The 27,294-nt window shown below is 62.4% G+C and overlaps 1 protein-coding gene across 3 annotated transcripts; it reads right to left on the bottom strand.

Moving 5' to 3' along the window:
• Window positions 1–504: 504 nt before the first annotated feature.
• On the bottom strand, window positions 505–26,955 carry CHID1 (chitinase domain containing 1). Of its 3 annotated transcripts, none has more exons than XM_039221552.1 (13): window positions 26,888–26,955; window positions 20,018–20,171; window positions 19,346–19,495; window positions 18,955–19,087; window positions 18,221–18,265; window positions 17,647–17,753; window positions 17,210–17,271; window positions 14,363–14,455; window positions 9,561–9,662; window positions 8,856–9,011; window positions 1,142–1,222; window positions 864–906; window positions 505–685 (listed from the first exon to the last, which is right to left on the bottom strand). In XM_039221552.1, exons 2-13 carry the CDS (start codon window positions 20,126–20,128, stop codon window positions 587–589), a joined length of 1,182 nt encoding a protein of 393 aa, XP_039077483.1. In that variant the 5' UTR covers window positions 20,129–20,171; window positions 26,888–26,955; the 3' UTR covers window positions 505–586. The 3 variants fall into 3 exon arrangements, 2 of the variants coding, with proteins under 2 accessions (XP_039077483.1, XP_039077484.1); XR_005526292.1 differs by having other exon boundaries at window positions 638–685; window positions 1,118–1,222; XM_039221553.1 differs by lacking the exons at window positions 19,346–19,495; window positions 20,018–20,171; window positions 26,888–26,955 and having other exon boundaries at window positions 18,906–19,087.
• Window positions 26,956–27,294: the final 339 nt, after the last annotated feature.

Raw genomic sequence — 27,294 nt, 5'->3', positions numbered from 1 at the left:
TGAGCAGCCCCTCTGGCCGGGGGGGCTGCGGGGCTGGGGGCCAGAGTCTTTGGCTACTGGCAACCCCAGCATCTCCTGAGGTTTCATCCTGGGGGCCTAGCTACCTTGTGGGTGGAACCTGACTGTGAGGCCCACGGGGGTCCTTCCATTGCCCTGTGGGGTCCAGGGCCTCTGCAGATCGAAAAGCTGCTCTGAGCCCAGCTTTCTACAGCGGCGTACACCCTCGTCGCGTGCGGCTTGGCCGGCAGACTGAGCCAGCAGGGCAGCGGGAGGCCAAGGCCCCGCAGTACAGCCCCGGGCTGACACTGGGCTCTGCCAGAGGCCTGGGGTCCACCCGTGAGGGCCTGGTCCTGCCCCCACCTGGCCGACAGGCAGCAGTGAGGGCTGGGTGGGAGGGGCCTGCGTTCCCAGCACCCCCTCCAGGACTGCCCCCCCATCGCTGATGAGGAGGCATGGCTCCCACGGCCCCTCCCACCACCAGTCAAGGACCACAGCAGGAACCCATCGGAAAAGAGAAGAGTCTGTATTTTCTTATGAGCTGGTCACTCCACCGCTCAGGAGGGCACACGTCCCCGCAGCGCTGGGCCTAGAGCAGGTCGTAGAAGTAATCCAGGCCCTGGCCCAGCTCCCACAGGGACACGCCGACACCCAGCTCCCTGGCCAGCTCCAGCCGCACCTGTACAGACTGTGGGCCCGGGAGGCGTCAGCCCCACCTCACCCGGCGGCTGCCCCGGGGGGGGAGGGGGGGGTACGTGCCCTGCAGGCCCTGTGCTGCCCTCCGCTGCTGGCCGAGGTCAAGGGTGGCTCCGGAAGGGTGCAGTCCCTGCCCCCTACCCCCGGCACAAAGGCGGGCCCGCGAGTACCTTCAGAGTTGGGTAGAAGACGATGTGCCTCCCTCCGCGGCTTCTGCAAAAGAGGATTAGGCCTCCTGCCTCCTGCCACCCCCAACCCCACCCAACAGGGGAGCGCTGTGCCCTCCTCCCCGTCAGCAGAGGCCTCAGGCCCTGCTGGGAAGGCAGCCCCACAGGTCCCACGCCTTGGGCGGATCAGCCCTCAGGGCAGAGGTCGAGCTCAAGGCCCCGGGCCCTTGGCCAGCCTGGGCACTCACAGCCCTCACCTACGGCCGCCTCCGGACACTCACTTCTTGTACTCGAAGAAGTGCTCTGCTGCTTGACTGTCCCACACGATCCGGGGCCTGTGGTCTTTCAGGATCTGGATGTACCTGTGGGGAGCCGGACATGGGATGTACCATGTGGGAGTCCTCGAGACAGCCTGCACACCGGGACGGTCACCGTGGCGGAGGACCACGCGTGTACCCTGGACAGGAGCACAAGACGGGGCATGGGACACCCTGCCCCTGGCGAATGTGGGCTGGGGGCCTCACGTCCTCAGTGCAGGGGGGAGGGGGACGGGGGACACAAACGAGAGGGAACAGACTGCTCCAATCTCAGGAGCCTGGAAGCTCACTGCCCTGGGCTATGCAGGTGGGAGCACGGGCTGGCTGTCCTGACGGGGCCTCTGTGACAGCTACACCGTGAGTGTCCAAGTGGACAGAGCGAGGGCGTCTGGATTCAGGGCGCCGCATGTGCGGGGTGCACAGGGCATGCTAGGCACGTGTGGCAACCACCCTGAGCGCCACGGGGAAAGCGGCATGCGGGGGCATTCAGGTCAAACCCCAGGCCTCCCGGGAAGAGCAGGGCCTGGGGTCCCCAGCCCAGCTCTCCGGGGACAGCAGGCGGGGGCAGTGGTTTCCGAACTCTTCCAGAGGCCAGGCTGCCCCAGGGCTGCCCCATGCCCACAGCAGTCCTTTCTGACCGCCAGGAGCCGGGGGCGTGAGTCTGTGCTCCCTGCCCCCCAGACACACGCAGAGGACAGGTGACTTCCCAAGGTGCTGTGGGACCAGGACGGCAGGGCCTCCCAGCAGCGGGCAGTGTCCCCCGGCAGACAAGTGATGGAGGAGAGGGACGGGTGCCTACTGGTGAGGGGGTGACCTGCAACTCCAACCACCCAAGGTTATCGAATTATCCTTAATTGAAACACGGTTCTCAGTTCATTCAGATTATCTGTGATTTCTGATCCGATGTGTGCTCAGCGGCTCTGTGGGTAGAATCCAGGATGTGCAGGGCAGGGTGTGCAGGGCCAGACGGGAGGGTGCGGTGGGGTGAAGGGCAGGGCATTTGACCCAGCTGCCCCTGCTCCCAGGCTCCCACACCAGGGTCGTGGGCAGATGCTGCAGGTCGGGCCCTGGCGGGGGGGGAGGGGGGGGAGGGGGGAGCTGAGGCTGGGGTCGCTGCCCTCTGAGTGACATGGCTGGGGCACACAGGACCCCGTGCCGCCTGAGCGCAGCCCCAGGGACACAGGCCTTGGGGAGCAAGCCCTGGGTGAGGGCACAGTGGGGCGCAGACGAGAGACGGGAGGGGAGGGCCCAGGGGGAAGGGAAGAGACAAGGGAAATGAAAGGTGGGAGCCAGAGACAGATGCAAGTGGGGGAAATACTTCAAAAACAAGGGCGGAGCGTTTCCCCAGCTGATGCGAGCGAGTGAGCGAGCCCTCAAGCACACACGGTGCAGCTCTGGCTGCACGAACACCCAGACCGGGCAAGCCCGCAGACGGAATGCAGCCTGGGATCACGGGGGCGGGGGGCTGGGAGTACTGCTAAGGCGGCCCAAGGCTGCTCTTTGGGGAGGAAAATGTGGAATTTGAGGTGCTGGCTGCACACTTGAGATGAACGCCCCGGCACCCCACCCCCTGAAACAGCGGGTTTACGGAGTGTGGACCCCCCCAAAAGGTACAAGGCTGAGGCTAAGGGTGCCAGGAACCCCAGGGAGAGGACATTCTGCACTGGGACGAGGACGTTCCTGAGTCTTCGGGTGGGGGGGGAGGGGCACCCACGGAGACCACCTGGCAGCCGCTTAGAGAAAGGACTCCAATGGCTAATGGGCAGTGAGGATGCACATGCGCAGGACCCACCACAGCCAGGGAGGGGAGACCCCAAGGAGGGTCGGAGGGGTGCCTCCTGCCCCAAAGGATACTGGGATGTGGCTTCTCACCTTCACTGGTGGGACCTGAGGTCGCCCTGCACTCAATGCCGGGACCCCTGCCCCACTAGACCAGAGGCACGGGACCGTCTGGACGGAGTCTGAGCAACCCACCCGTGCCGGACCCGCCCACACCCCAGCCTCGGGAGGGGTCCCTGCCAGCCTGGACCCCTGACCTCCCGTTGGCAAGGGGGTTTGGGGCCTGACAAACATGCAGAGTGGGAGCCACGTGCCCAGTGCCCTCTCCTTGTTACCGCCCCCACTGCAGCCAGAGCACCCCAGAACTGCCCCCGCCGCCCTGGCAGGCATGCAGCCGGGGCTGTGCCCTTGCTGACCATCTTCTCAGGCTGGACGTGGACGGGGCAGGGTCTCCCTGACGCAGGCCCATGCTATGAGCTGCTCCTGTGTGGGTGACATGGGGACTCCTCCTGCGCTGCCTTTCACGGACTGTGCCTGGAGGAAAACCTCCAAAGTGAGGCGGGGCCACAGGAGAAGACACCCGGGGAGCCATGCAGGGACAAAGGCAACTCTAAAGCCAGGCAGGGCACACAAGGAGGCCCAGGGTCGAGATGCAAGACCAGGGTGCCTGGAGGCAGGACCCAGCAGAAGGAAAGGAAGACAAAGACCGGGGCGCGAAGACAGAGGGCAGGCCCAGAGCCACAGGGAGGCGGCCAGGGAGGCCGCTGAAGGGGGACCAGGCACAGGCATCCCTCCGCGGTTGCTGGGACAGCTCCCCGCCTGCGGGGCCTCACACAGACCCGCTGTCCTCGACTGGGGGAGCTGGGTGCCCCGCACCGCTGTCTGGGGCTGGCAGGCCACGGGGACTGGCCTTGCAGGCGGCCCCGGCACCCTGGCTCTCAAGGACACTTCCAAGCAGGACCCATCCTTTATGGACCCAGCTGGCTGTGCCCTGGCTGGGGACCCCCAGGCAAGGGCAGCAGATGCAGGGTGGGGACCACAAGCCCCAAAGGTGCAGAAGACCAGGGGCCCACAGGGACTGGCACTGGGGGTGCCGTGGGGCCAGGCTGGGCCTGCCAGGCAAGCAGCACAGCCTCTTAGCAGAGGGCCCCGGCAGGCACGGGGACCCACAGATCACCACCTAGTCCCGTGCCACCTCCTGGGGTGTTTCACAGCTGCCCAAACTCCTTGCAGTTAGGGAGAGAGCAGGCCACACGGAGGAGCCCGGTCAGGACAAGGTCCGCGTGTGGCCCAGGGATGGCAACAGAGACTAGGGAGTCGGGAGGGGAGGAGGGAGGGAAACTCAGGACACGAGCCAACAGCCACTGCAGACCGGGGCCCCCTCAGGTCCCCTTGGTGGGCACAGAACACTAGCCTGGCTGGCAGAGGTCGTGAGACCCCACGCCAGGCCCGTGGGGGCTGGCCTCCTGCCCCCACTACAGGGTCCTGGCTCTGTCTGGGGCCGAGCAGATGGTGGGGCGGCTGATGCCCCCACTGTCCTGGAAGAGGCTGAGGACACCTGCCACAAAGGGCCAGGCCTCCGTGCTGGGGAGGCCAAGACAGGGAGGGCTTCCGTTGGCACCAAAGCTGAGAGACTGGGGGGCTCGGCCCACTGTCACCTGCACGGGGGGTGGGGTCCGCTGCAGTAGGTTCCTGGGAGGGGGGTGCTGGCCGGGGCGGCATCCTGGTGAACTGCATTTCCAGGGTCCTGCTCCTGAGCAACCCCCCCCCCCACCGCCGGCAAACAAAGGCACCAGTGAACAGCCTTCTGAGCTCTCCCGTCTGGCTCACGGGGATCAGAGACATGAGGCCCTGAGAGAGGCGGGTCCGTCAGGCCTTCCCTGCAGGCCAGGAGGGCTGCCTGGAAGACTCAGGCAAAGGAGGTGGAAGGAAACCCACAGGGGCCTGAGGGGTGCTTCGCTGTTGGCGTCCCTGTTGGCGTCCCAGGGGTCGGGGGCCCCTGGGGACAGGGGGACTCCTGCTGGGTGTGGAGGGGGCTCGTGTTGGCACCTGGGCCAGAGCCCCATCTGTGTGTGTCCGGTTTGCACCAGGAGCTGCTGTCATTTGACTACATTCTTCCTGGACTGCGGCTCGCACCCCAGGACTGGCCTGTGGGGAGGTGACCCCTCCCCAGGCGTGGCTCCCCTCTCCTGGAGGGTGGGGGCGTCCCTCCCGATCCCCCTCGGCCCTGCATGCCCTCCACAGAGCCAGCTCCCTGTGACGCAAACCCCGGGGAAGGTGCTGCACCGGGGACCGTGCTCTGCTTGAGACCTCACTTTGGCAAAGGTCCTCTCACTGTGAGTCCGACCATGTTGGGGGGTGTGTGGGAGCCGCCATGTAAGGGCCGTGTGCCTGCCCCTCCCCACCTCGTCTGGGGCCGAGGCTCGAGGTCCCTCATTAGCACAGCAGCTCTGTCTTCCGTGGGTGCAGCCTGTGTCTCAGCCCCTTTACCCGCGGCCTGAGATCGCCCAGGGGGCCCGGGGAGGGGGTTGCGGAGGAAGCCACCATCAGGACGGCGGGGTCTCTCGCCGGGTCTCGGCACCAGGCCTGGCCCCATTTTATAGCTCAGCAGGTGGGGGCCTGGGGTGCAGAGGAGCACAGCCAGGCCTGTGCAGGTGACCCTGGGGCAGCCCTCCACTATGGCCCTCCCCAGAAGCAGACGTGACCCCTCCTCTGCTCCAGATTCTCAGGCGAGGTGGCACCTGGTGCCCGGAGGCTGTGGTGCCCACCCTGTCTGCCTGCCATAGGTCTCTTGCCTCCGCGAGGCCCCTCAGCCCCTCTCTGTAGGGCTGTGACATGGTGAGCCCTGGCCCTGCTACCCAGGGCCTGAGGGACGCCCTGCTGAGAGGGAGCTGGGGCTGGAGCTGCCTTCTGCTCCCTGCGGAGGGGCGAGGCAGGGGCGGGGCAGTGAGTGCCCACCCTGACACACAGCCCGCCACACCCCTGAGCTGCGTGTGTGGGGTTAACAAGCGTGTGTGGGGTTAACAAGCCTGACGGTCCACTCCACGTGCCGCTGCGGGGCCAACGCTTAGTGAATCAACAGTAACTCTCCACCCTCAGGTGGGGGCAGAGATGAACTGTGTCCCCCAGATTCCTACATTGGGGTCCTGACCCCCAGCACCCCAGAACATGACTGTATCTGGAGACAGGGACTTTACAGAGGTGACTGAGGTAACATGGGGTCACCGGGATCAGCCTTGATCCCATGTGACCGGGGTCCTCGTAAAAAGAGGGGATCAGGACACAGACACGCACAGAGGTCCTCTCCCATGAGGACACAGGGAGAGGATGGCTGTCCACACACAGGAGAGGCACCTCTGGAGGGCCCGGCCCTGCCCACGCCTCGACCTCGGGCTCTGGCCTCCAGGACTGGGGACAGTGACAGTCTGCGTAGGGTTCAAGCCCCAAGGGGGGGAGGTGAGTACTGCAGCGCCGGTGGCTGAGTTCGAGGCACCGCAAGGCTCAGCCCCCTGCCCCCTCCCCAGGCCTGGGCCAGCGGAGCCCGAGGCTGGAGCAGAGGCAGGTGGGGGATGTGGGGGCCCCGTGCGATGCCTCCCTCCACAGCAGAAGGAATCATCCTCCGACCCCTGGCTGACTGCTCAGCAGCTCCCTGGGGCCTGGTGCTGGGAGCCCCAGCTCTGGACGGGGCTCTGCCCACTGCCTCCTTGAGCCAGGCACCCCCTCAAGGCTGTGGGGAAGAGCGGGGACACCGGCAATGCTTCCAGAACTTTCTCAGCAATCCCATGTCAGAAGGGTGCATTAGGGCACCTGACCAGGACAAATGGACAGGAAGGGGGAGCTCTCAGGGAGGGGTGGCCAGGGGCCAAGAACCTCACTCTGCTGGGAGATGAGGCAACACCCCAGCAATTGGCCAGGCACCGCGGCAGCCCTCCCTGAGCCAGGGAGCCGCTCCTTGGCCTTCTCACTCCAGCTCTGCCATTCACACTGCGTCCGCTCCACTTCCCAAGGCCTTTCTCAGCAGACAGGGGCAGACTCAGGTTCAGGGACCCAAAATACGCCCAGAGTCAGGGGGCAGGACAGGAGTGGGTAGCACAGGCCTACACCGGACCCCAAACCCCAGCACCAGCTGCGTACCCAGGGGACATGGTCCTGGCAGGGCCACCACTTCGGAACATGGCCTATCCCGGGGTCCCACCCATGGAGGGGCCCGATCCTGGGACACCTGAGGTGAGGGGTGGCTCTGGGCCCTCATGGGCATTCTTCCTTGTCCTGGAGGCCCCACCCACAGAGGAGGGGCCTAGAGGGAAACGGGGAAGCCCCCCAGCCCACTGGGCAAGTGACTGGGAGCAGCCCCTTCGAACCCGTGAGCGCAGCCAAGGGCCAACCAGGCAGCCCCTGTCCCACCACCGAGGCACAGCTTCAGGGAGTCACCATGGACGACAGCCCCGGCAAGGCAGCCGGCCCCCGCCGGGGCTGACATGCCGTGTGCCTGATGGGGGCAGCCCTGCTGGTGACCCGTGGAGACACCCCTCCAAGGACAGCAGGCTGCAACAGGTGCGCACCCAAGTCACAGCGTCGGGGCCTGCTCCCCGTGGCCGGCTCCCACGGCTCCCAGGCACCCTGAACAAAGATTGACAAGATTCAGGAGCGCCAACGCCCAAGAAGGCGAAATTCACAATGCGTCCAACCTAGGAGCGCAGGCTGCAGAGCTCCGGCCAGACAGGAGCCTGGGGAGAAGAGCCGCCGGCGGAGCGGGCCCAGGAAGGGCCTGCCTCGGGGAGCAGCTGTCACAGCCCAGCCCCCACGGCGAAGCACAGGACACATGGAAGAGAAAACCCAATGCCAGCTTCTGGATGTGACGGGGAAGCCCAGGCTGTGACAGCACAGAAGGCAGGACAGAGACACACGTCAGTCAGCGCCCCTGACGAGGCCAACAAACACCCACAAAAGGGAAATAAAACGAGTATCGGGACAGGGAACAAATCAACTGACCTCACATGTATTTGAGGGCCCGAAAAAGAAAAGGGACATAAAAAATGTTTGAAAAAACCAAAGATGTTCCAAATGTCATGAACAGTACAAATACACAGGTCCCAAAAGCTCAACGAAAACCAAGTGCAGAGCACATAAAGAAAACTGCAGGGAAGTTGTGTGTTAACCAAACCACACCGGGCGCCAGGGGCGTCTCGCAGGCCAGGACAGCCTAGAATCACACCTCCAGCAAGAATATCTTCCAAAAAACCAACGCAAAACACAGATGACAAGAATTCGATACCAGCCGGGGCACCCGGGTGGCTCAGCTGGTTAAGCGTCTGACTTCATTTCAGCTCAGGTCATAATCTCAGTTTATGGGTTTGACCCCCGTGTTGGGCTCTGGGCTGATATCGTGGGCCTGCTTGGGAAACTCTCTCTCTACCTCTCCCCTGCTCTCGCCCTTTCTCTCTTTCTCAAAATAAATAAAGTTAAAAAAAAACACAACAACAAACTGTTAAAAAAAGAAAAAGCATTTGATCCCAGCAGACCTGAAAGGCAAGAGACCTTGGGGGCTGTTTGGGCAGGAAATGATGCCAAGTGCAAGTGCAGATGTGCATGAGAACCGAGCGCCTCCCAGGCCAGGCCCACGTGCCCCGTGCTTTCGGGAGGAGGTCCGCATGCCCGAGGCCAGGGGGGATCTCGAGGGGGGCATCCCAGCTGCAGTGCTGGGAAGGTGCCCCCAACCCAGCAGGCTCCGAGGGGCTCCGCCTACAGGCCCCAGGTGTGTGGGGGTCACACCGCCCCAGGCCTCCTCCCTTGCTCTAAGCCACCGCCTCCAGGGGACACACGGACCCACCGGAACGAGAGCCTGGGATGCAGGATAGCACAGGAGGCCACCGCGTGTGCTGGGCAGCCTGGGACTCACCTGGCTCCGATGACGGGCTCACGGGCATCCCTGGAGGCTGCATAGTCCATGCCGTAGAGGTTGAGCCCCAGGAGGATCTTGCTCCGCCACTTGGACTTGGGGTCCAGGACCTGGACGCAGGCTCGAACCCAGGACAGTGGTGCATTGGGGCCGGGCCTGCAGGGGAAGGGGGGAGTGGGATTCAGCAGCAGGGAGAGGTGTCAGGCTGGGGCAGGGTGGGAAGGAGGGCACCAGGCAGCAGGTCTCCCACAGTGGCTTCCAGCCGGACCTATGCCTGCGTTCACCGTGCCCAGGGCCTCCCCCGGGGACAGAGACAGCAGTGGGCAGCACCGTGACATGCCTGCACCAGAGGCTCCCTTCGAGGCAGCGACCCCCCGTCCTCCCACAGGAGCACCTTCTTGGCAATAAGGCAGGTCCAGTGCCAGCAGCCACCGTGTTTGGGGCACAACCCAGGATGGTGGTCCCATGAGGGCTGTCCACTGCCCTTCTCGCAGGCCCCCAAAATGTGAAGGCTACCCAGTGCGGGGGCAACAGTGGGCTTAGGGTCCTCCACGCCCCCGGAGCCAAGAGCTGACAGCAGCATGGCCCCAAGCACACTGGCAGGAGGCCAGGCCTTGTCCCTCTGAGTGTCCAGGGTCCAGGCCCCAGAGGAGGCAAGCATCTCTGGGGCATGAAACTCATGGGGCCCCTGGCACCCGCACTCACTGCTGCGCCGTGGGGTAGTCATAGGTCATGAGGCTGAAGCCGTCCAGCAGGGGGGCCAGCTGCTCGAACTCCTTGTGAGTGAACACGCCCAGCTGGTCAGTCCTGCAGAGAGAGAGGCATGACTGCCACCTCCCCCCTCTCACGGCCCAGCCGACACCCGAGTGCAACTGAGGACAGGGGCGCTGGCTGGGGGCCCCCCGACCACACCGCTTCCACCCCATGCTGTGGGAGGGCTGCAGTCACTTTCCCCGGAAGATAACTTGTTACTCAGTTACAGGACTCAGCCCGTATCGGTCAGGGCCACATTCCAAGAGTGGGGGCTGGGGGGACCTGGGAAGGGCAGCAGGTGGAGCCCAAGGTCGAAGGTCAAGCAAAGGCTCATTTCTCTCCCTGCCCCCACCCTCTGGGCCACGCATCCAAGGGCACCACAGGATCAGCCCAGTTCCAGGACAGCCCCGTCCCCACAGGTAGCCTGCCCGCAGCGATGCCAAAGGTGGCCACATCCCCAGGAGAGCCTTCCACATGAGACAGGACCCCTCTTCTCAGCCTGCACCCCCAAAACCCCGGGCAAGTGTGTCTGCAGGGACCTCAGTGATGGTCATCCATTCCACAGGACCCTGTCCCAAGGCCACCCCACTCCAGCCCAGAGAAAAGCTTCTCCAGCTGCTTTTGGGGGGAGCAGCTAGGATGCCAGGCCCAGGTCCCCCAGAGACACGGGGCACTCGCAGGACCTGAAGATAAGCAGAGCTAGCGGACGACGGCCTCACAGTCTCGACTCAGTGGGGAGCACCAAGACACAAAGGGGTGCTCCAGGACGCACCTGGAGGCAAATGCTTTGCTGGGCAACAACAGCCACACTCCCCGATGGCCACACTGGGGACAGGTCCCCCCAGAGTGAACCAGAAGATGCCAGGCCCCAGCAAAAGGAAGACAGGCCACAGGCAGCCATGTGAACACATCTTGTGCCCTCCAGGCCTCAGCCTGGAGTGCCACATAAACAGTGGGCACATCAGCTTTAGGAAAACACTTCCCATTTCAAAGGCTCACCTGTCTCCAGGTGGGGCAGTCACATGACTAGGCCCTGTCATTTCCGGATTCAGTGGCTCGGGAGGGATGGCAGGGCTGTGGGCTGCTGTGGCATGGTCCAGCAGGGGGTATGCCCCTTAGGCCCACGTCTCGGCTTCCGGGGGGCCCAGCACTTTCCCTGCTCCACTGGGAGAGGGGACCCAGGCAGGTGCATAGGGAAGGCCAGCCTGGGGCAGGACTCGAACGGGTGTGAGGCCCAGGAAGAAGAGCTGGGAGAGGGTCCTATCCGACTGGCTTTCATGCCCGCCCCTGCCTGGAGCAGACACCCCGATGCTGGCCATGGGGCCACGGAGCTGTGGGTTTTCGATACTCCGCCCTGAGCAGCTCACAGTCTGGGGAGGGCTTCCGGCACCTAGAGCGGGCTTATGGCAGGCACGACTCCTTGAGCCTCTCCTCCTTTGCTAACCTCGGTGGCTACCCTGTTAGGGGCGGTTTCCAGAAGCTTCATGGAGTCCATCCCACAATCTGCCTTCCCATGACATCCTTCCGGGGTGTCCAGCGCTTCTGGGCTGGTCCGCCACACGGGCGCCTGCCACAGGCTGGACTCCCAGGAGCTCCTCCGGGGACGGCCTTGGTCTGCAGACGTCTGTTCCCCAAACATCTTCTTCCCAGTGTGCACATCCCTCCTTTCTAGAAGGCTGGGCAGCCACGCAGGGCCCTTTACCTTGAGACCCCACAGCTGCCGGAGCAGGGAAGGGCACTGCAGGTGAGGGGTGGGCCCAGCAAACTTGGTGCAGCCCTGGCCTCCCTCTCCAGGCAGCCAGATGGCAGACACGCAGTGTGGCCTCCAGCCGGTTTTCTCCTGGACACTGAGATTGCTGGCCCGGAGGTGGCGGTCCTGGGGGCCCCCGCCCCACTTGGGGGTCTGTCTTCCCCTCAACCTTCTTCCTGGCAGCCCCCCTCTGTGTGCCTCTAGGGCTTCATGCCTGGCCCAGGACTCCTAACCCTCTGTCCCTCACCCCCCCGCTTCACCCCCAAGTGGTGGACACCGCCCTCTCCGTCGCCCTGGCTGGCTGCCGTGCCGGGGGCTGGGCCCCAGTTGCTCCAACCTGCTGGGGACCCCACCTCTCATGGGGCCAACTGGCCTCTTCTCCAGAGGGTCCTGTCCCGCCTCCCCAGTCCTCAAGCCCCTATGGGCCTGTGTGTGCAGTTTCACCCTCCACCTCCTCCCCTGCTGGTATCTTCCCCCAGACACCACAAACCAGTCGCTTATCGGTGGTAAACCTCAAGTCCTCCCCCTGACCAGCCCTCCCCAGCCTGACTCTCGCTGAGGTCAGTGCAGGCTCTGGGAATGGCCACTGGCTCTTGCCACCGGCCACAGAGCTACCCCCCAGCAGCCCTGACGGGCACCTAACTGTTGATGTGTGGAAGGCAGGGTCACTGCCCACATTCTTGCTGTGGGAGCACCCACGCCTATCCCCCACAGGCCCAGTCACCCAGGTCCCCGACTGCCTCCCGACTACTCAACCCTGTGGCTCCTCCTCTACCCGGAGCTGGGGTCTCCATCTGCGTTGTGAGGCTGACAGAAAGTTCTAGAGTGCCAGCTCCACTGGAGGCAGGGCTGTAACCTTGGGAGCAGGGCTCAAGGTCAGCACGGCTACCTGAGCCAATAGTCCCAGACACGACCCACAGCAGAAAAAAGCACCGCAGACTTCCTCCCGGAGCTGTTGTTCTGTGCGCCAGAGCCAGCCTTTGTGAGGTGAATGATGAGCACAATTACGTCCCACTGCGGAAAATGCCAAGACCACGCACTTACTGGGCTGGTCTGTCGGGACGGCTATCTGCGATCACGTGGGAGGTAAATGCCAACAAGACAAACTCCTGTGGGCACCACGAGCCAGAGCCTCGGGGGAAAGGCCGGGCTGGCTCACAGCTGGGACAGCACAGCCCGGGCCTACACTCCTCAACCGCATGTGGGCGGCACACACTGAGACCGCCAGGAGAGGCAGGCCGGTCGTGTCCACAGCCCATGAGGCCATCAGCGCCTAGGACCCCCCACCCTCAGCCCTGACCACACTGGCCACGGTCCCTCCCTCTGGACAGACCCTCTCAGCCGCCACTGTCCTCTCAGGGTGGCTGCGGGATGAGGGGCAGGCCGTCCACTATCTGCCTGGGTGCCAGGAGCCCAGGTAAGGAAAGGGTAAGATCCCCGGACACAGAGGGCACCAGCAGGAAAGCCAGGCCCAGGGGGTGGCCTCTCAGAGGCCTCTAGCCCCCTACCCTCCCACGGTCCAACACACTCAACAGAAGATGCCAGGCTCTGTGGGGGTGGGGGGGCTGCAGGACTGGGTAGTACCTGCCCTCAGCCTGAGGAGATGCCCCCAGCCTCTAGGAGCTGACCTTCACCGGTAACGCCTCCTGCACCCATCCCACAGACGGCTCTTGACCACGAAGGACAACATGGTCTCCACCCGGCCAAGTATCTCCCACCCCCCAAACCACTCACAGAAACTGGGAGAGCCAGGAAATGGGCGCCAAGCACCACAGCCACGGCCACAGGCTCTAGAGAGTTCACGCTCGGCCTTCTGGGAGCACGGGCTCCTCTTCCAGCCCCAGGTCCAGCTCTAACCTCAGAATACCACAAGAACCCATCCTGGGAGCAGCCCCATGACATGCGTGCACCCCACACGCATTCACAAACGTGCACGCGCTCTCTGCACGTGGGAGGAAGGACAGAGAGGTAAGGCTCTGGCTGGGCTCCCTCCTGGGTCGAGCACCACCCTCCCTGCCCCATGTGGGAGCTGCCGGCCTGTGGGACCCTCCCCACCCACGGTGGGACCTGAGGACACAGGTGTGAACCCCAGCCCCACTGCAGCCCACCCCGATGGACCAAGGACCCTGAAAGTGTGGGAGGGAAACTCAGACGGCAGGCTGACACCCAGGAGATGCAAAGGGAGCGGGGGACCGCAGCCCTAAGCCACGTGCACAGGCCTCGGGTGGGACGCACAGGCTGGGGGCATGGGGGGCATGAAGGCCAGGCAGGCCTGACCCCAGGGAACATCTGTCTCCGTTGCCGGAGTGACCTGAAGGCTCCGTGTGAGCATCTGCTAGGACTTCTGAGTCTGTCAGCCTGCGAACCACAGCTGGGTGTCACGGGCCCCGGAGGCCCACCCATGCTGCTCCCACCGACTGGCGCACCCCTGTGCTGCCGCTCAGCAGCTGGGAGGGCCAGCTGCTCCTTTCCAGGGCAGCTGGGGGGAGCCCAGTGGACCCCTGTGGGCTGAGGGGCTGGGCTGGCAAAGGCCAAACAGAGCCCCCAGTCCGTCCCGCCTGGGCTCTGTGGTTCCCTCCCCAACAAGACCCTGCCGTTTGACCCCGGGTCTGCCCTCAGTCCTCACGGTAGATCTGGAGCGTCTGGGTGATACCCTGGGCAGAGGGGACACGGCTCCGACAACTAGGGCCCGGGCTGCTCGGCCTCCCTGTTCCCTGGGTTCTGACAGCGCTGCCTCACTGGGCAGGGAACGGGGAACAGTCAGGCCCAGGAAGGAGGCCTGGTGACCACACAGACCACACCCTGACCTCCCAAGGGTGCAGAAGGTACGGACTCATCCTAAAGCTCTGCGCTGTGGCAATACTTCACCTGAGAGTGGGAGTATCTAGAAAATGCAGCCCCTCAAATTTAGGAACTTCGAGCATCTTCCAACATTTGGGGAGAAGGGTAGCACACGCCCAGAGGGCTGCCCTAGGTCCCAGGCCACAGCGAGCAAGGCACTTACCCGGGAGTGACGGCCGGCGGGATGACCAGGATGGCCAGCAGCCGGGCCTGGTGCAGGGCCTCAGCCAGGTGGGTGAGCATGTGGATGAGGCCCCTGCAAAGAACCAGAAGAACAAGAACAGGAAGTTGAGGGGCTTGACCCAGACCTGCTACAGGGCAGGCGCCCTGTCATCACTTTCTGCCCCGGAAGTATGGGCTCCAGAGGGGCCCTGCGCACTTCACACACTTGAGCACCAGGCAGCCCAGCAGCCCCGTGGGGGTCACCTTCCACCGAAAGTGGGCTGGCCCCTGGCCTTCCTCCCCCAGGATCACCCTGAGAATGATGTGGGGAACAAAGGGATGTCTGGGCAGCACCCTGTCACGTCTGGACTCTCGCAGACACACGGCTTGGCCAGGGGGCGACCTGCTGGTGGCTGGGTCAGCCCAGGCCATGAAACACCACAGGACTCAGTGAATGCCACAGAGCACCGACGCGGGGCCTCGGGACCAGAACTGCTAGAGGGCAGCTCTAGCAACCAGGGCTTGGGCTGCAGGGGGAACCCTAGCCCAGCACCCCAAAGCACTGGCCTCGACAACCCAGTCCCCTTGCATGGCCACTCTCAGCCTGGAAGACACAGCTGTGTGTCTGTCCTAGGGAAGGATGCACCCCCAGCCCTGGGACACAGAGGAGGAGCACCTGTGGGTGGGCATCACGTGGGACTCTCCACCTGTGCCTGGACGTGTCTCAACACGGAGTGGGCCACCAGGCGGGAAGAGGGAGGGAGGCGGCGTCATGGCTCTGGCCCCTAGAGCCGCGGCAGGTGTGCCCAGTTGAATAGAGACTAGCTCAGCTCCAGGTAGCACCTGGGAGCACCTGTCAGGCACCCCAACCCCCTCATGCCACCGGCAGGTTCCAGGACGGCCCCACGCTCTGTGCATTCACTCTGGCCTGGCCCTGCCAGCACTGTGAGGGGGGCCCTGGGCCCCATCCGGAGAGCACAGTGAGTCCTCCCCCCAAGGGGTCCAGCGCACTTGCACTCTCACTGGCCACCCCTGTGTGACCAGGGCACAGTGCCAGTGCCCACCTCCAGGACCCAGCAGCACAGGCGCAGTCCCCGTGGTCTCGACGGGAATGGATGGGCACTGACCGCCTGACTGGGGTTTAGCAGGCGTGATCCCTGCTGCCATGGTGACTCTCCCAGGAGGCGGCTTGGGCTGCGGTCAGGCTCACCCTCAGGGGACACACGCTTCCATCAGTGCTGCCAACAGCTGTCACATTGCAGCACGATCACCGTCACTTGCTCTCTGGCTTTCTGGACGGCCCTGGGGCTGCACCCACCAGCAGGGAACCTACGGTCACCCCCGTGCCAGGGAACAGGCCTGCCACACCCTGGGTATGAATGGAGGGGACCCAGCCACTCACTAGAGCTAGACATCATCCCTGGCTGTTCCACTGGCTCAGACCACCTGCCCCTCCCCAGAGGACTTCTGTGGGACACAGGGGTCATGGAGCTGCTATGCCATCGCCCCCATCATACACAGGCCATGTGCCCCATAGCATTTGCCACACTGGCCTTTCCAGGCTGTTTCCCATCATGCCCTGCCACAGCCAGGCATATCCGTCCCGGGAGATGGTTCCCAGCTAGCAATGTGCCCACAGCCATCTGCCAGGCCGGCTGCTCTCTGCCCTGCTCCACCTGGGCCCCTGCCTGCCCTGCCAACCACCCCTCATCACGTGCCTGCTACATCCTGGCTGCGGCTCAGGCAAATCCCCACCCCGTGCTATGAGCCTGGGCGGAATGCAGCTGTCTAGTGAGAAGCTGCATCAGAAGGTGCTGGAAGGTCACCTTGGTAAGGCCTTTGCCCTGCAAAGATGAGAGCAAAGCCTTGGGAGGAGAGGTGGGGGGCAGGGTCCCTGCCAATAGCCAGAGCCCCCAATACACTGGCCCTGTGCCAGGTCCCGGTAAACACAGTACATCCCTCAACTCAGCTCCCATTGTCTCCACGCATCGTCCTGCACAAACTGGGCCTCAGGGCCCTCTCCCAGGGCTAGGGGTTGGTGCCCAAGTGGGGTAGGGGCCCTAGCTGCCCAGACAGGCCTACCCCTGCAAAGCTGGGCAGGGAGCCCCAGACGTGCCTGGCTCCAGGCACAGGCCAGAACAACATGCGCTCCCCGTGCACGTGGAGACAGGAGACCCGCTTGGGGACACCACCTCCGGGTGCACAGAGAACGGACTGCAGCCGCAGGACAGGAGGGAGGCCTCGCGGGGAGCCCCAGCCCAGTGTTCCCTGCTGGGGGCTCAGGCTTTGGGCTGGGACTCCTTCAGGCAGGAAAGCGAGGGGAGGCTTTCAGAACCGGCGGTAGCTGGTTGCCAGCCTCTGCTGCCCCCTGCACCATGTGGGCCACCCCACTGCTCTGCCCCCACATCCCTGACAGAAGCAGGCAGTGGCTGCCGCAGGGGACACTTCACCACTCCCTGGTCACTCAGGTGCCCTGCGAGGGGAGCGCGCAGCGCCTGAGGGCCTGGGCGGCTGGCTCTCCTCCCAGATGACTCTGTGGCCCTGCCGACCTCTTCTCCTCACCCCTAGGAAGGCTCGGTGCTGCCAGCAGAGGCGTCTGGGCTGGTGTCCAAGCCTGATACGGGTGTCACCGCCCGGGCCCCTGCCTTCCCACAGGGTACTCTTGGGTGACGTTGATCTTGTGGCCTTTACCACCCACACAGGCATCCAGGCCTGCAAAGCAGCGCGGTCAGAGCCAGATGCTGACCCCTGGCTGTTCTCGAGGCGCTGCCCCTGTCCCCCCATGACGGCCTCCCTCAGCCCTCCCTCCAGGACACCGGGGGCCAGGAAGAGCACAGAGCCCACTCACGTGTGCTTCTGGCTCAGCAGCTGGCTCCAGACCTCTACCACGAAGCCATCGAAGTGCTGGCTCTGAAAAGGCACAGGGCAGGTGAAAGGGGGTCCGGTGACCCCGGTGGGGCCGGGTGGGAAGGCAACATGGAGCCAGCCGCCAGCATTCACGCAGTGAGGTCACGGCAGGCCCGGAAGCCCCTCTTAGAAAGGGGCAATGGGGGGGGGGTTCCCCATAGGAGCCAGGAGCAGAGGGACCAGGTGGTCACACGTCCTGTCCCCTCAAGTGCCCCCTCCCCAACCCCAACCCGGGGGGGGCCTCAAAAACCAGCAGGACAGGCCCCTCCCAGAAGGGCAGCTGGCTGTCACCCGAAGGAAGACTCCCCAAGCTCCAGGGACATCTGTGGTCAAGGTGAAGCCCAGGGCACCCTGCTCCCATGCAGCTCCCGGCCTCACCTTGGCCACCTGGATGATGGTCTTGCCGAGCTCTTCTATCTCGTCCTCGCTGTCCAAGACGCTCCGAAAGTCTTCATGAGTCCAGTCCTCAAACAGGAGTCGGGGCACTTGGGGGACAGACCCACACAGAGACAGTGACCCTTCTGTGCTTGGCATGTCCCCAGGGCAGCTCTTGGCCGTCAAGAGCAGAGCGAGCACACAGCTGGGCACCCACAAGGCCTGGCGAGGGAGGGGCTCTGGGGCCGGTGAGTAGTGCTGACCTCTCTCCCCCTCACATGCCAAGTCTCCGAGGGCCCGGACCCCAGCTCCCCCAGCTCGTCGCTGCCTGGCTCCTGCTGGACCCTCCTCCCCACCGGAACCCGCCCCCGATGGCTCCACCTGCTCGGCTGTCACCTGCTCCTGTGCTCCAACCTCCAGGCTCTGCCAGCCCCACCCACACTCTGGGAAGACCCCAGCCAGGCGTGCCCTCCAGGATGGGGCAGGGCCGGTGTCATTCCGCCTAGTCCTGCCGGGGACACGCGCGGCGTGTAGCTGAAGGGCTGGGTGCCCGCAAGCCCAGGCCTGTCGGACTTACCTATACGTAAGCCCTTGGCCTGCTTCCTGACTGCCCGCATCCACCCTGTGGGACAGGGAAAGGACAGTTGGTGCCAGGACACAGCCCCTTGGCCGCATGAAGACCCAGACCCAAGGAAGAAAATGCTGGGTCTCATGCAATGAGGGTGCAGAAGGAGAGCAGCAGGAGAGAGTCTGCAGGTCCAGCCCCCTCCGCCTCCTCCCCCGGCCCCCTCCCTACCCCTCTCCTCTCCATGCAGAGCAGCCAGGACGGGTCAGACCCTTGGGCCACTAGGGGAACACCGTGGCATCAGCCACACCCAGGGAAGCGTGGCCTCCCAGGGGGCTGGGACTGTTTCTCCAGCTGAGGAGCGCCCAGCGGCCGAGTCCCAGGGCTGCCCAGCCTGTCCTTGGACACTGCCCTCCCCGTCTTGAAGAGCGCCTGCTCCACAACTAGCTAACGCGCCCTCTCTCCAGACCCAAAAGGGGGACGGTTACTGGAACCTGGGTGCATGCTCACGGAAGCGGCTGTCAGGACGGCCAAGCCCTCCCAGATACCTCCTCCCTGGACCAGCGTACAAAGTGCTGAGGGGAACAGGGTTTTGGCCAATGCCAGACAGTTGTCACACTGACACACACACTCAGCTACACACACACACTCCCACAGAATCACACCCTCACGTTCACACACACAGACGGGCACTCACACCCTTCTGGGCCCTCAGGACGAGCACAGATGGGCAGCAACGTGAGAACCTTGGTCCACGTCGTGAAGGCCTGTGACCTCGAACATCTCCCGGCCGCGCCGCTTAAGCTGCAGCCACACGGGCGAGATCTGCGTGAATTTGCCCCCGAAGACCTTTGCAACGTCATAGCCATGGCTGTTCCACTGGCAGAAAATGGAGAAAGGTGAGCACGCTTGCCGCTGGGGACAGAGGGCCCTTGAGACACCTCTGGGATGGGACAGCACAGAAGGGCCTGTGCTGTGCAGGACAGGTCCCAGAAAACCCTCGGCAGGACTCTCACTTCTTCGGGAGGCCTCTCTCCTGCTGCACCTGCATGGCAGTAGCCCAGGGAGGTGAGGACAAAGACCCCGGTGGCCGCCTTGCCCTCGGGACCTGCCTATCCACCCCAGGGCCTGGCTTACTGGAGTGACGTAGCCCAGGACATCCCCAGCAAAGTGCCTCTCCCGGGCCTTAGGTGAGCAGTAGCTACGATGCTCCAGAACCACATCCTCTGCCCTAAGGTCCGTCACCACCAGACCCCGGTCTTGGACCGGCTTCTCTGAAAACTGGGTCTGAAACAAAAGCAACAGGAGAAGGTGGTCAGGGCCTGCCGTGGGCGGGACACGGGCCCTGAGCAGCAGCGACGGTCTTCTCATTAGCCAGGCTACGTGTCCTGGGGTCAACATGGTGCCACTGACCCAGAGCCCCCAGGACAGGCCCACCCTCGAGGACTCTCTCTCATCCCAGAAAATGGTGCAGAGGCATGGTTCATCTGGCGTCTGATCTGTTCGACCGTCGTGCGTATCACAGACCTGCGCAAGCAAGTCGAGAGTGTGGGCATGGAAAGAAGCAGAGGAGGGGGTGAGGGCTGAAATTGGGGCCAGTGGGGATGGGCACACCCTCAGTCCCAGCACCAGAAGCCACTCCCTCCTGGGCCATCTGGCCAGAGCCCTGGGCAGTACTGGCCAGCCACCCAAGGAGGCCAAGGCCCCAGCATCCTGGCTCACAGACTGCAGCACCGCATCCCAAGCCTTGGCACGTGGCTCTGGTGGGCAGGAAAAAGGCATGAGGGGCCAGCCCTAACCACCCTCTACCTTCTCCAGCAGCGTCTTTGAGGCGGCCTTCTTGGCATCTGACTTTGACAAAGTCGTATGAACAGAGCTGCAGGCCAGAGCAAGCCAGATCGTGCCGAGGAGCGCCCTCATGATGGCAGCGTCACAGTGCAGTCCAATCCTGGGGTCCAGGGGGCTGCAGAGATAGAAGAGCGCATGACCACCAGCAGCATGGGGTGTCCCTTCTGTCAAATGGAGCATCCAACAGGGCCTGGGTCCTTGTGGCACTGGCCCCTGGACAGAGCCCTACTCTGGGCCAGGCCCAGCGGCCTACCCAGCTTCCAGCACTGCTGGGCCCCTCGTTCCTCTCAGGTGTTCAGAAACGGGCCTCCCTGACTATGGGCAGCCATCTAGGAATGACGACTGCCCTCAACCAACCCAAGGAAAATAGACTACTGGAAGGTTTAAGTGTAAAACAAGTACCACGGAAAGGACCAGAAAAAATAGAAAGCTTTTCCAAGTACATCAGCAATGGTGGAGGTTAGGTTAGTAAAGAAAAGGCCAAAATAATTCATTACATTAAAATGTGACACTTCCAGTGTGCCTGGGTGGCTCAGTCAGCTGGGCATCTGATTCTTGATCTCAGCTCAGGTCATGATCTCACAGTTCGTGAGTTCAAGCCCTGCATCAGGTTCTGTGCTGACAGTGTGGAACCTGCTTGGAATTCTGTGTCTCCTTCTCTCTGCCCCTTCCCCGCTTGCACTCTCTTAAAATAAATGGATGAACTTCAAGAAAAAAAAAAGTGAAACTTTCATTTAGAAAACAAAAAAATTTAAAAAATAAACCAGAAAAAAATTAGAATATACTTCATAACACATTTCTACCCGTTATCTATCCATAACAAGCAAAGAACTTATACATCAATGGCACTCTAATAAAAAATGCCCCACTATAAAAGGAAAACGAAGGGGCGCCTGGGTGGCTTAGTCGGTTAAGCGTCCGACTTTCGCTTAGGTCGTGATTTCGCGGTTCGTGGGTTCGAGCCCCGCATCGGGCTCTGTGCTGACTGCCAGCTCAGAGCCTGGAGCCTGTTTCAGAGTCTGTATCTCTCTCTCTGACCCTCCCCTGCTCACGCTGTCTCTCTCTCTCTCTCTCCTAGAAATAAAAAATAAAAATATTAAAAAAAAAAAAGGAAAATGAGGAGATACACTCATATCTTTTAATGCACAAAAACCCCTAACTCCATAATACTCAGGTACCCCATATAGATATCCTACCACAGATACACCCTGTAAAGATGAAAATACTTCAAAATAAAAGTACTCTAATAAGATATTCTGTAACTTAAGTCCCATGATATAGCAGGACCCAATAGTATACATACTCTAAAATACAAAGGTGCCCTGTACCACACAGATGCCTTGTAATACACGGGATGCCCTGTAATACCCAGAGATATCCTTGAATACCGAGAGATGCCCTGTGATACCAAGAAGTGTCCTGTAATATCCAGAGGTGCCCTGCAATACCAAGAAGTGCTCTGTAATACCCAGAGATACCCTGTAATACCCAGAGGTGCCCTGTAATACCCAGAGATACCCTGTAATACCGAGAAGTGCCCTGTAATACACAGAGGTGCCCTGCAATATCCAGAGATACCCTGTAATACCCAGAGGCGCCCTGCAATACCGAGAGGTGCCCTATAATACCCAGAGGTGCCCTGCAATACCCAGAGATACCCTGCAATACCGAGAGGTGCCCTATAATACCCAGAGGTGCCCTGTAATACCCAGGGGTGCCCTATAATACCGAGGTGTCCTGCAATACCCAGAGGTGCCCTGCAATACCCAGAGATACCCTGCAATACCGAGAGGTGCCCTATAATACCCAGAGGTGCCCTGTAATACCCAGGGGTGCCCTGCAATACCCAGAGGTGCCCTGCAATACCCAGAGATACCCTGCAATACCCAGAGGTGCCCTGCAATACCGAGAGGTGCCCTATAATACCCAGAGGTGCCCTGTAATACACAGGGGTGCCCTGCAATACTGAGAAGTGCCCTGTAATACCCAGAGATGCCCTGAAATACCCAGAGATACCCTGTAATACGGAGGTGCCCTAAGGTCGAGAAATAGCACCTCAGTTTCACCAGCTATCAAGGGAATAGACACTCGGTGTTGGGGAGGGTTAGAATGAGGCTAATGGTATAACCAGGGGCAGCAGCAATTCTCCCAAGCTGTTCCTGGGACTACAAGTTGCAAAAATCTTTTTGGATGACAATGTGGTTATAAATACACTTTCCAACATGTGTTTCCTGTCACTTTGGGAGGCTTCCCCACTTACGTGGAAAATGCAGGAGAAGGTTCACTACCATGCTGTTTAAATGGTAATATACACTTCTGTACACAAGAACACGGGCAGGCAGTGTGATGCCTGAGATGCACTATTGGTGCAAATGTTACAAAATGCACACGCACACATCCCATCTTTATTGAAGAATTCCTGTCGGGATGTCTGGGTGACTCAGTCGGTTAAGCGTCCGACTTCAGCTCAGGTCATGATCTCACAGTTCGTGGGTTCGAGCCCCGCATCGGGCTCTATGCTGACAGCCAGCTCAGAGCCTGGAGCCTGTTTTGGAATCTGTGTCTCCTTCTCTCTCTGACCCTCCCCTGCTCACACTGTCTTTCTCTCTTTCTCAGAAATAAATAAAACATTAGAAAAAATTTTTTTAATGAAGAATCCCTGTGTACAGGGTGCCTGGGTGGCTCAGTTAAGCACCCAACTCTTGATTTTGGCTCATGGCTGTGGGATCAAGCTCATCGGGCTCTGCACCAAGCATGGAGCCGGCCTGGGATTCTCTCTCTCTCAGAAATTAAAAAAAAAAAAAAAAAGGAATATAAGGATTCCTGTATGTACACACCTTTACCGAAAGCACAGAAAGGGCGATGCTAGAAAGTAAGCGCACAGGCCATCGGGACTGCTGGCCCTTCTGTTTTTGGCTTTAGCGGCCAGGCTTTGGCTTTCCTGCACCAGACTTCCATGAGCTGTGCCCTTCCTTTCAAGGTTCTGCCCCCACCCCAGCCCCCCACACTTCTACCTCACGGCAGCTGAGTGCCAGGCAGGCCCAGACGGGCTGGGGTTCTGGACGAGGCTGTAAAGCGTGCAGGTGACAGACTGCCCCTCCACTCCAGCTACGGAGCCACTTGGTGGCAGAGCCAGAGGACACCTGGCAGGCCCCGGGGAGTCAGCCCGGCCTCCTGCCTAGCACGTGGCCCCTCCCTCTGACCATGGGCATCGCTGAGGCCACCAGAGCCCTAGCCAGGCACAGAGCGCCCTGTCAGATGCCGGCAAAGTCAGGCCCTCTGCAGCACTCATCCCTCCATCCCACCGACCTCCTGGCCAGGAGCCTGTTTCTACCCCCTTCCAAAGCCCGCCTCTCCACCTGATCCCCTTCACAGAGCAGCACAGCAGGGCAGCTTTGGGCTGTCACCTCCCTGGGCAGGTTTCTACACTGTAGCACCTGATACACCTACAACATAACCTGCGTGGGGCCACGGGAGAACAGAGCCTGGGGTGAGGAGCCCTGGGGTCTCCCCCCCCCCCGCCCCCGCGAGGCAGGGAGGCACAAACAGCCGGCCCAGGGGCTTCACGGGACGGGGCGGACAAAGCTGTGCAGAGGTGCAGACGGACAGGACATGGGGAGGGATACAGAGGCCATGTCCGGATTGCAGTCCTTTGCCCCCTCCCCGCCCCTCTCGTGGGTGACTTTGTGGCATCAGAATCACCAAGGACAACAGCTTCTGCCCCCCTCCCTTCTTGTGACTACAGCCTGGACTTGGGCTCCCTCAGGCATAGCAGGGCGGGTAGACAGAAACGACCTGGTCAGCTTGGGACTGTGGCTGCCAAGCTATGAGGGGCTGTCGCTGGGAGGCCCGGCCACCACAAGGCCAGAAAGCCACCTGAACGAACGTGCTTCCAGGGCATAGGCCCTGCACAAGGGGCTGCAGAGCTGCGGTGGAAACTACGTGTGCAGAGACGACTATACCTGCTGGCAGGAGCCCCACGGAGTGGGAGGAAGGCCCACTCTGCCAGACACCCCCAATTTTGACCCCAGCCCCCTTCGGTCCACTCCATGACCTCAGGCTCCTCCTCGGCTCTGGGATGGAGGTCTGGGTCACTGAGGATGGAAGGCGATGAGAAACCAAGCGGGAGAGCAGTCCTCGGCAACCCACCATGGCCCAGGGTGTGCCCCAGTGACCTTCTCGCCCTCTGTCCGTGGCCTGCCACCGCACCTGCTGTCCATGCACCTGGAGACCCCTCGGCCAGTGACTTGCCCCTGCCCTGTGATTTCACACCGAGGAAGGAAGAGGAAAGGGTGGAGACGGGGCCGGCCTGGGGGAAGGAAGATGGACGCTGCCAGCCTGTGTGCACCGCGAAGGGAGCAGTGGAAGGGGTGCCAGGCTGAGCTCAAAGCCAGACTGGCACTGCCACATCATCCCAGTGGCAACGTAAACAGGCTGCTCATGAGCGCTGGGGACACAGCGTGTGAGCTACCGTGCCATGCAAGGTGCTCAAGATCCCTGCTGTGCGGTGTGGGCCCGGCCATCCTACCCCAGGCCGGAGCCCCCTCATGTGTCAGTCTGTTTCTTCCACACACGCCAATAATCTCCTTTTGGCAGCACAGGTGCCACAGAGCATGGTGCGTAGTGACCACTTCACGTCCCTGGTCGCCCACAGGGCCCTTGGGAGGCAGGGGTCTCAGATCTGCGCTAACGACGGACGGCCCCGCTATTCCGGGGGCTCCGAGCTCCGGGGAGGACGTGTCAGCAGCGTGTTGGCCAACAGGTGGCGGGTCCCAGCAGTGACTTTCACATGGTTTCTGAGACCCACAGTAAGAGTCCGCCCCGGCCCAGGACACGTGTGCACGCGTGTCGTATGTGTCGAGTGAAAGCCACTCATCAGCTAACCATGCTGTGACGCGCTCACAATTTTCCTACTTCATTTTCAAGAAAATGGGTTTTTAGGGGCGCCTGGGCGGCTCAGTCAGTTAAGCATCCGACTCTTAATCTCGGCTCAGGTCACAATCTCAGGGCTCGGGAGGTCGAGCCATGTCGGGGTCTGTGCTGACTGCAGGTAGCCTGCTTGGGATTCTCTCTCCGCCCCTCCCCTGCTTGTGCTCGATCTCTCAGAATAAATAAACATTAAACATTTTTTTATTTTTACCCATCAAGTTGGTCTTGCTATTCAGGGACGTGCAGTTTGAGAAGTGCTGCCTGGTGGTGCCCTGAGTGTGTCACCAACATGTGGCTGCACCACAAGCCACCTTTCTGGTTTACAGAGTGCTGCTGTTCCCACGGCAAGTAACGGTCGGTCACACGGACCCGGAGCCTCTGCATTCCTGGTGAGGGCGCGCATGCTCTGGGAAGTGAAGACCACGCAAGAGGCAGGATGACCACAGCCCTGGTGACATTTATTGACCATGTGCTACGTGCTGGGCTCTAGGACACAGGAACCGGGGTTCATAGCGCTCAGAGAAGAAGGCTATGTGGTGTGTGGCCACCGTGATACCCGAACTCAACAGAGCTACGAACACAGGACGCCACAGGTGGCTCAAGGTCCAGTTCTGCCACCAACCCACTGTCCCCGGCTCTGTGGGAAGCGAGGGGCTGACGAGTCACCCTCCTGCGTGGAAAGTCCACAGCGCTCAAGGCACCGGGCTGAACGAAGAGAGATCCAGCCGTGTGTGCCCCAACCAGCACGGGGCCACGTGCCCAGCGCTCTGGGGACGGGACAGCCACCACTCTCCCGGCTCTCCCGCCCCGGTCACGCTGAGCGGGTTAGTCACAGAGTGCCCGCAACTCAGTCCTTGCTCTCACACCCTCCTGCACAAGTCTCACACTGCCACTTACACCCACCCTACACGCTCACACCTGCCCCCACGCTCACACCTGCTCACACTCCCACCCAGCCCACTGCTCACACCTGCTCTCACGTCCACCTACATGTTCACACCTGATCTCTTGCACCTGTTGCCCCCCACGTCTGTTCTCACCCCCACACTCACACCCGATTTCTTATCCCCACCCCCACACTCATACCTGCCCTCACACATCCACTCACATCCGCCCTACACGCTCACACCTGCTCTCTCACTCTGGCCCACGCTCATACCCACCCCTCACTCACACCTGCCCTACATGCTCACACCCCATCTCTCACACCTGTTCCCCCTCACACACACCCCCCCACTCACCCCCCCATACCTGCTCCCACTCCCTGCCCACACTCACACCCACCCCAATGCTCACACCTGATCTCCACACACCTGTTCTCACACCCACGCTCTCACACTCGCCCCACACGCTCACACCCACCCCACTCTCTCACACCCACCTCACTCTCTCACTCCCGCCCCACACTCACACTGCTCCACACACCCACACTCATACCCATCTACACGCTCACACCTGCTCTCACACCCACCTACATTCTCACACCTGATCTCTCGCACCTGTTCTCACACCCACCCACACACTCACACCCACCCCACACGCTCTCACCCGCCCCACATGCTCACACCCGCTCTCACAACTGCTCCCACACCCGCTCCACATGCTCATACCTGCCTCTCACACACCGCTCCACGCGCTCACAACTGATCTCACACCCGCTCCACATGCCCATACCTGCCTCACACACACCCGCTCCACACACTCACACCTGCTCTCTCACACCCGCCCCTCCTGCTCACACCCGCGCTCCCTAGCGCCGCGCCTCCCGCTCACACGCGCCCCCACTTCGAGCGCGGACCCGAGGCCGTGTGAGGGGGAGGAGGAAGAGGAGGAGGAGGAGGAGGAGCGGGCGCCGAGACGCGGGGCGCGGACGCCACCCCGGCCGGCCGCCGCGGGGCTCACCTTCATGTCCCGGAGGCCGGCCGGACCACCCTCGCGCGCGCCCGGAAATCGCTCGCAGCCGCCGCCGGAAGTCCCGCCCAGGACGCTGGAGCGCCGCCGCCGCGCACGGCACGCTGGGCCGGGGGCGGGGCCGAAGCTGGGCGGGGGGAGGGGGTCGAGGTAGGGGCTGGGGTAGGGGCGGCAGCTGGGGCCGGGAGGGCCGGGGCCGGGCCGGGCCAGGGCAGGGGGCGGGGTGGCGGCCGAAGCAGGGGATGGAGGTAGGGGCTGGGGCAGGGGCGGCAGCTGGGGCCCGGGTAGGGTGCGGGGACCCGGGCCGGGAGCCGTGGCGGGGACAGGGGCTGGGGTGGGGAGCAGGGGGAGTGACCGAGGCTGGCCCTTGGGAGAGCGGCGTCCCGGAGATGCAGCCA

The sequence above is a fragment of the Hyaena hyaena genome, unplaced genomic scaffold, assembly GCF_003009895.1.
Source record: "Hyaena hyaena isolate Hyena2069 unplaced genomic scaffold, ASM300989v1 scaffold_989, whole genome shotgun sequence".
NCBI classification, from domain to species: domain Eukaryota; kingdom Metazoa; phylum Chordata; class Mammalia; order Carnivora; family Hyaenidae; genus Hyaena; species Hyaena hyaena.
Note: the sequence above shows the minus strand (reverse complement) of the source record. Positions and strands in the feature narration are given on the sequence as shown.

What these genes read in the sequence shown, in the direction of transcription:
- CHID1 (XM_039221552.1), bottom strand. Translation starts at nt 20,128, where the DNA reads ATGAGGGCGCTCCTCGGCACGATCTGGCTTGCTCTGGCCTGCAGCTCT. An exon ending in TCCTGGGCTACGTCACTCCA is followed by an intron (nt 19,088 to 19,345) that starts GTAAGCCAGGCC and finishes ATTTTCTGCCAG; the next exon opens with TGGAACAGCCATGGCTATGA. An exon ending in CTGCTGAGCCAGAAGCACAC is followed by an intron (nt 14,456 to 17,209) that starts GTGAGTGGGCTC and finishes GGTTCTTTGCAG; the next exon opens with GGGCCTCATCCACATGCTCA.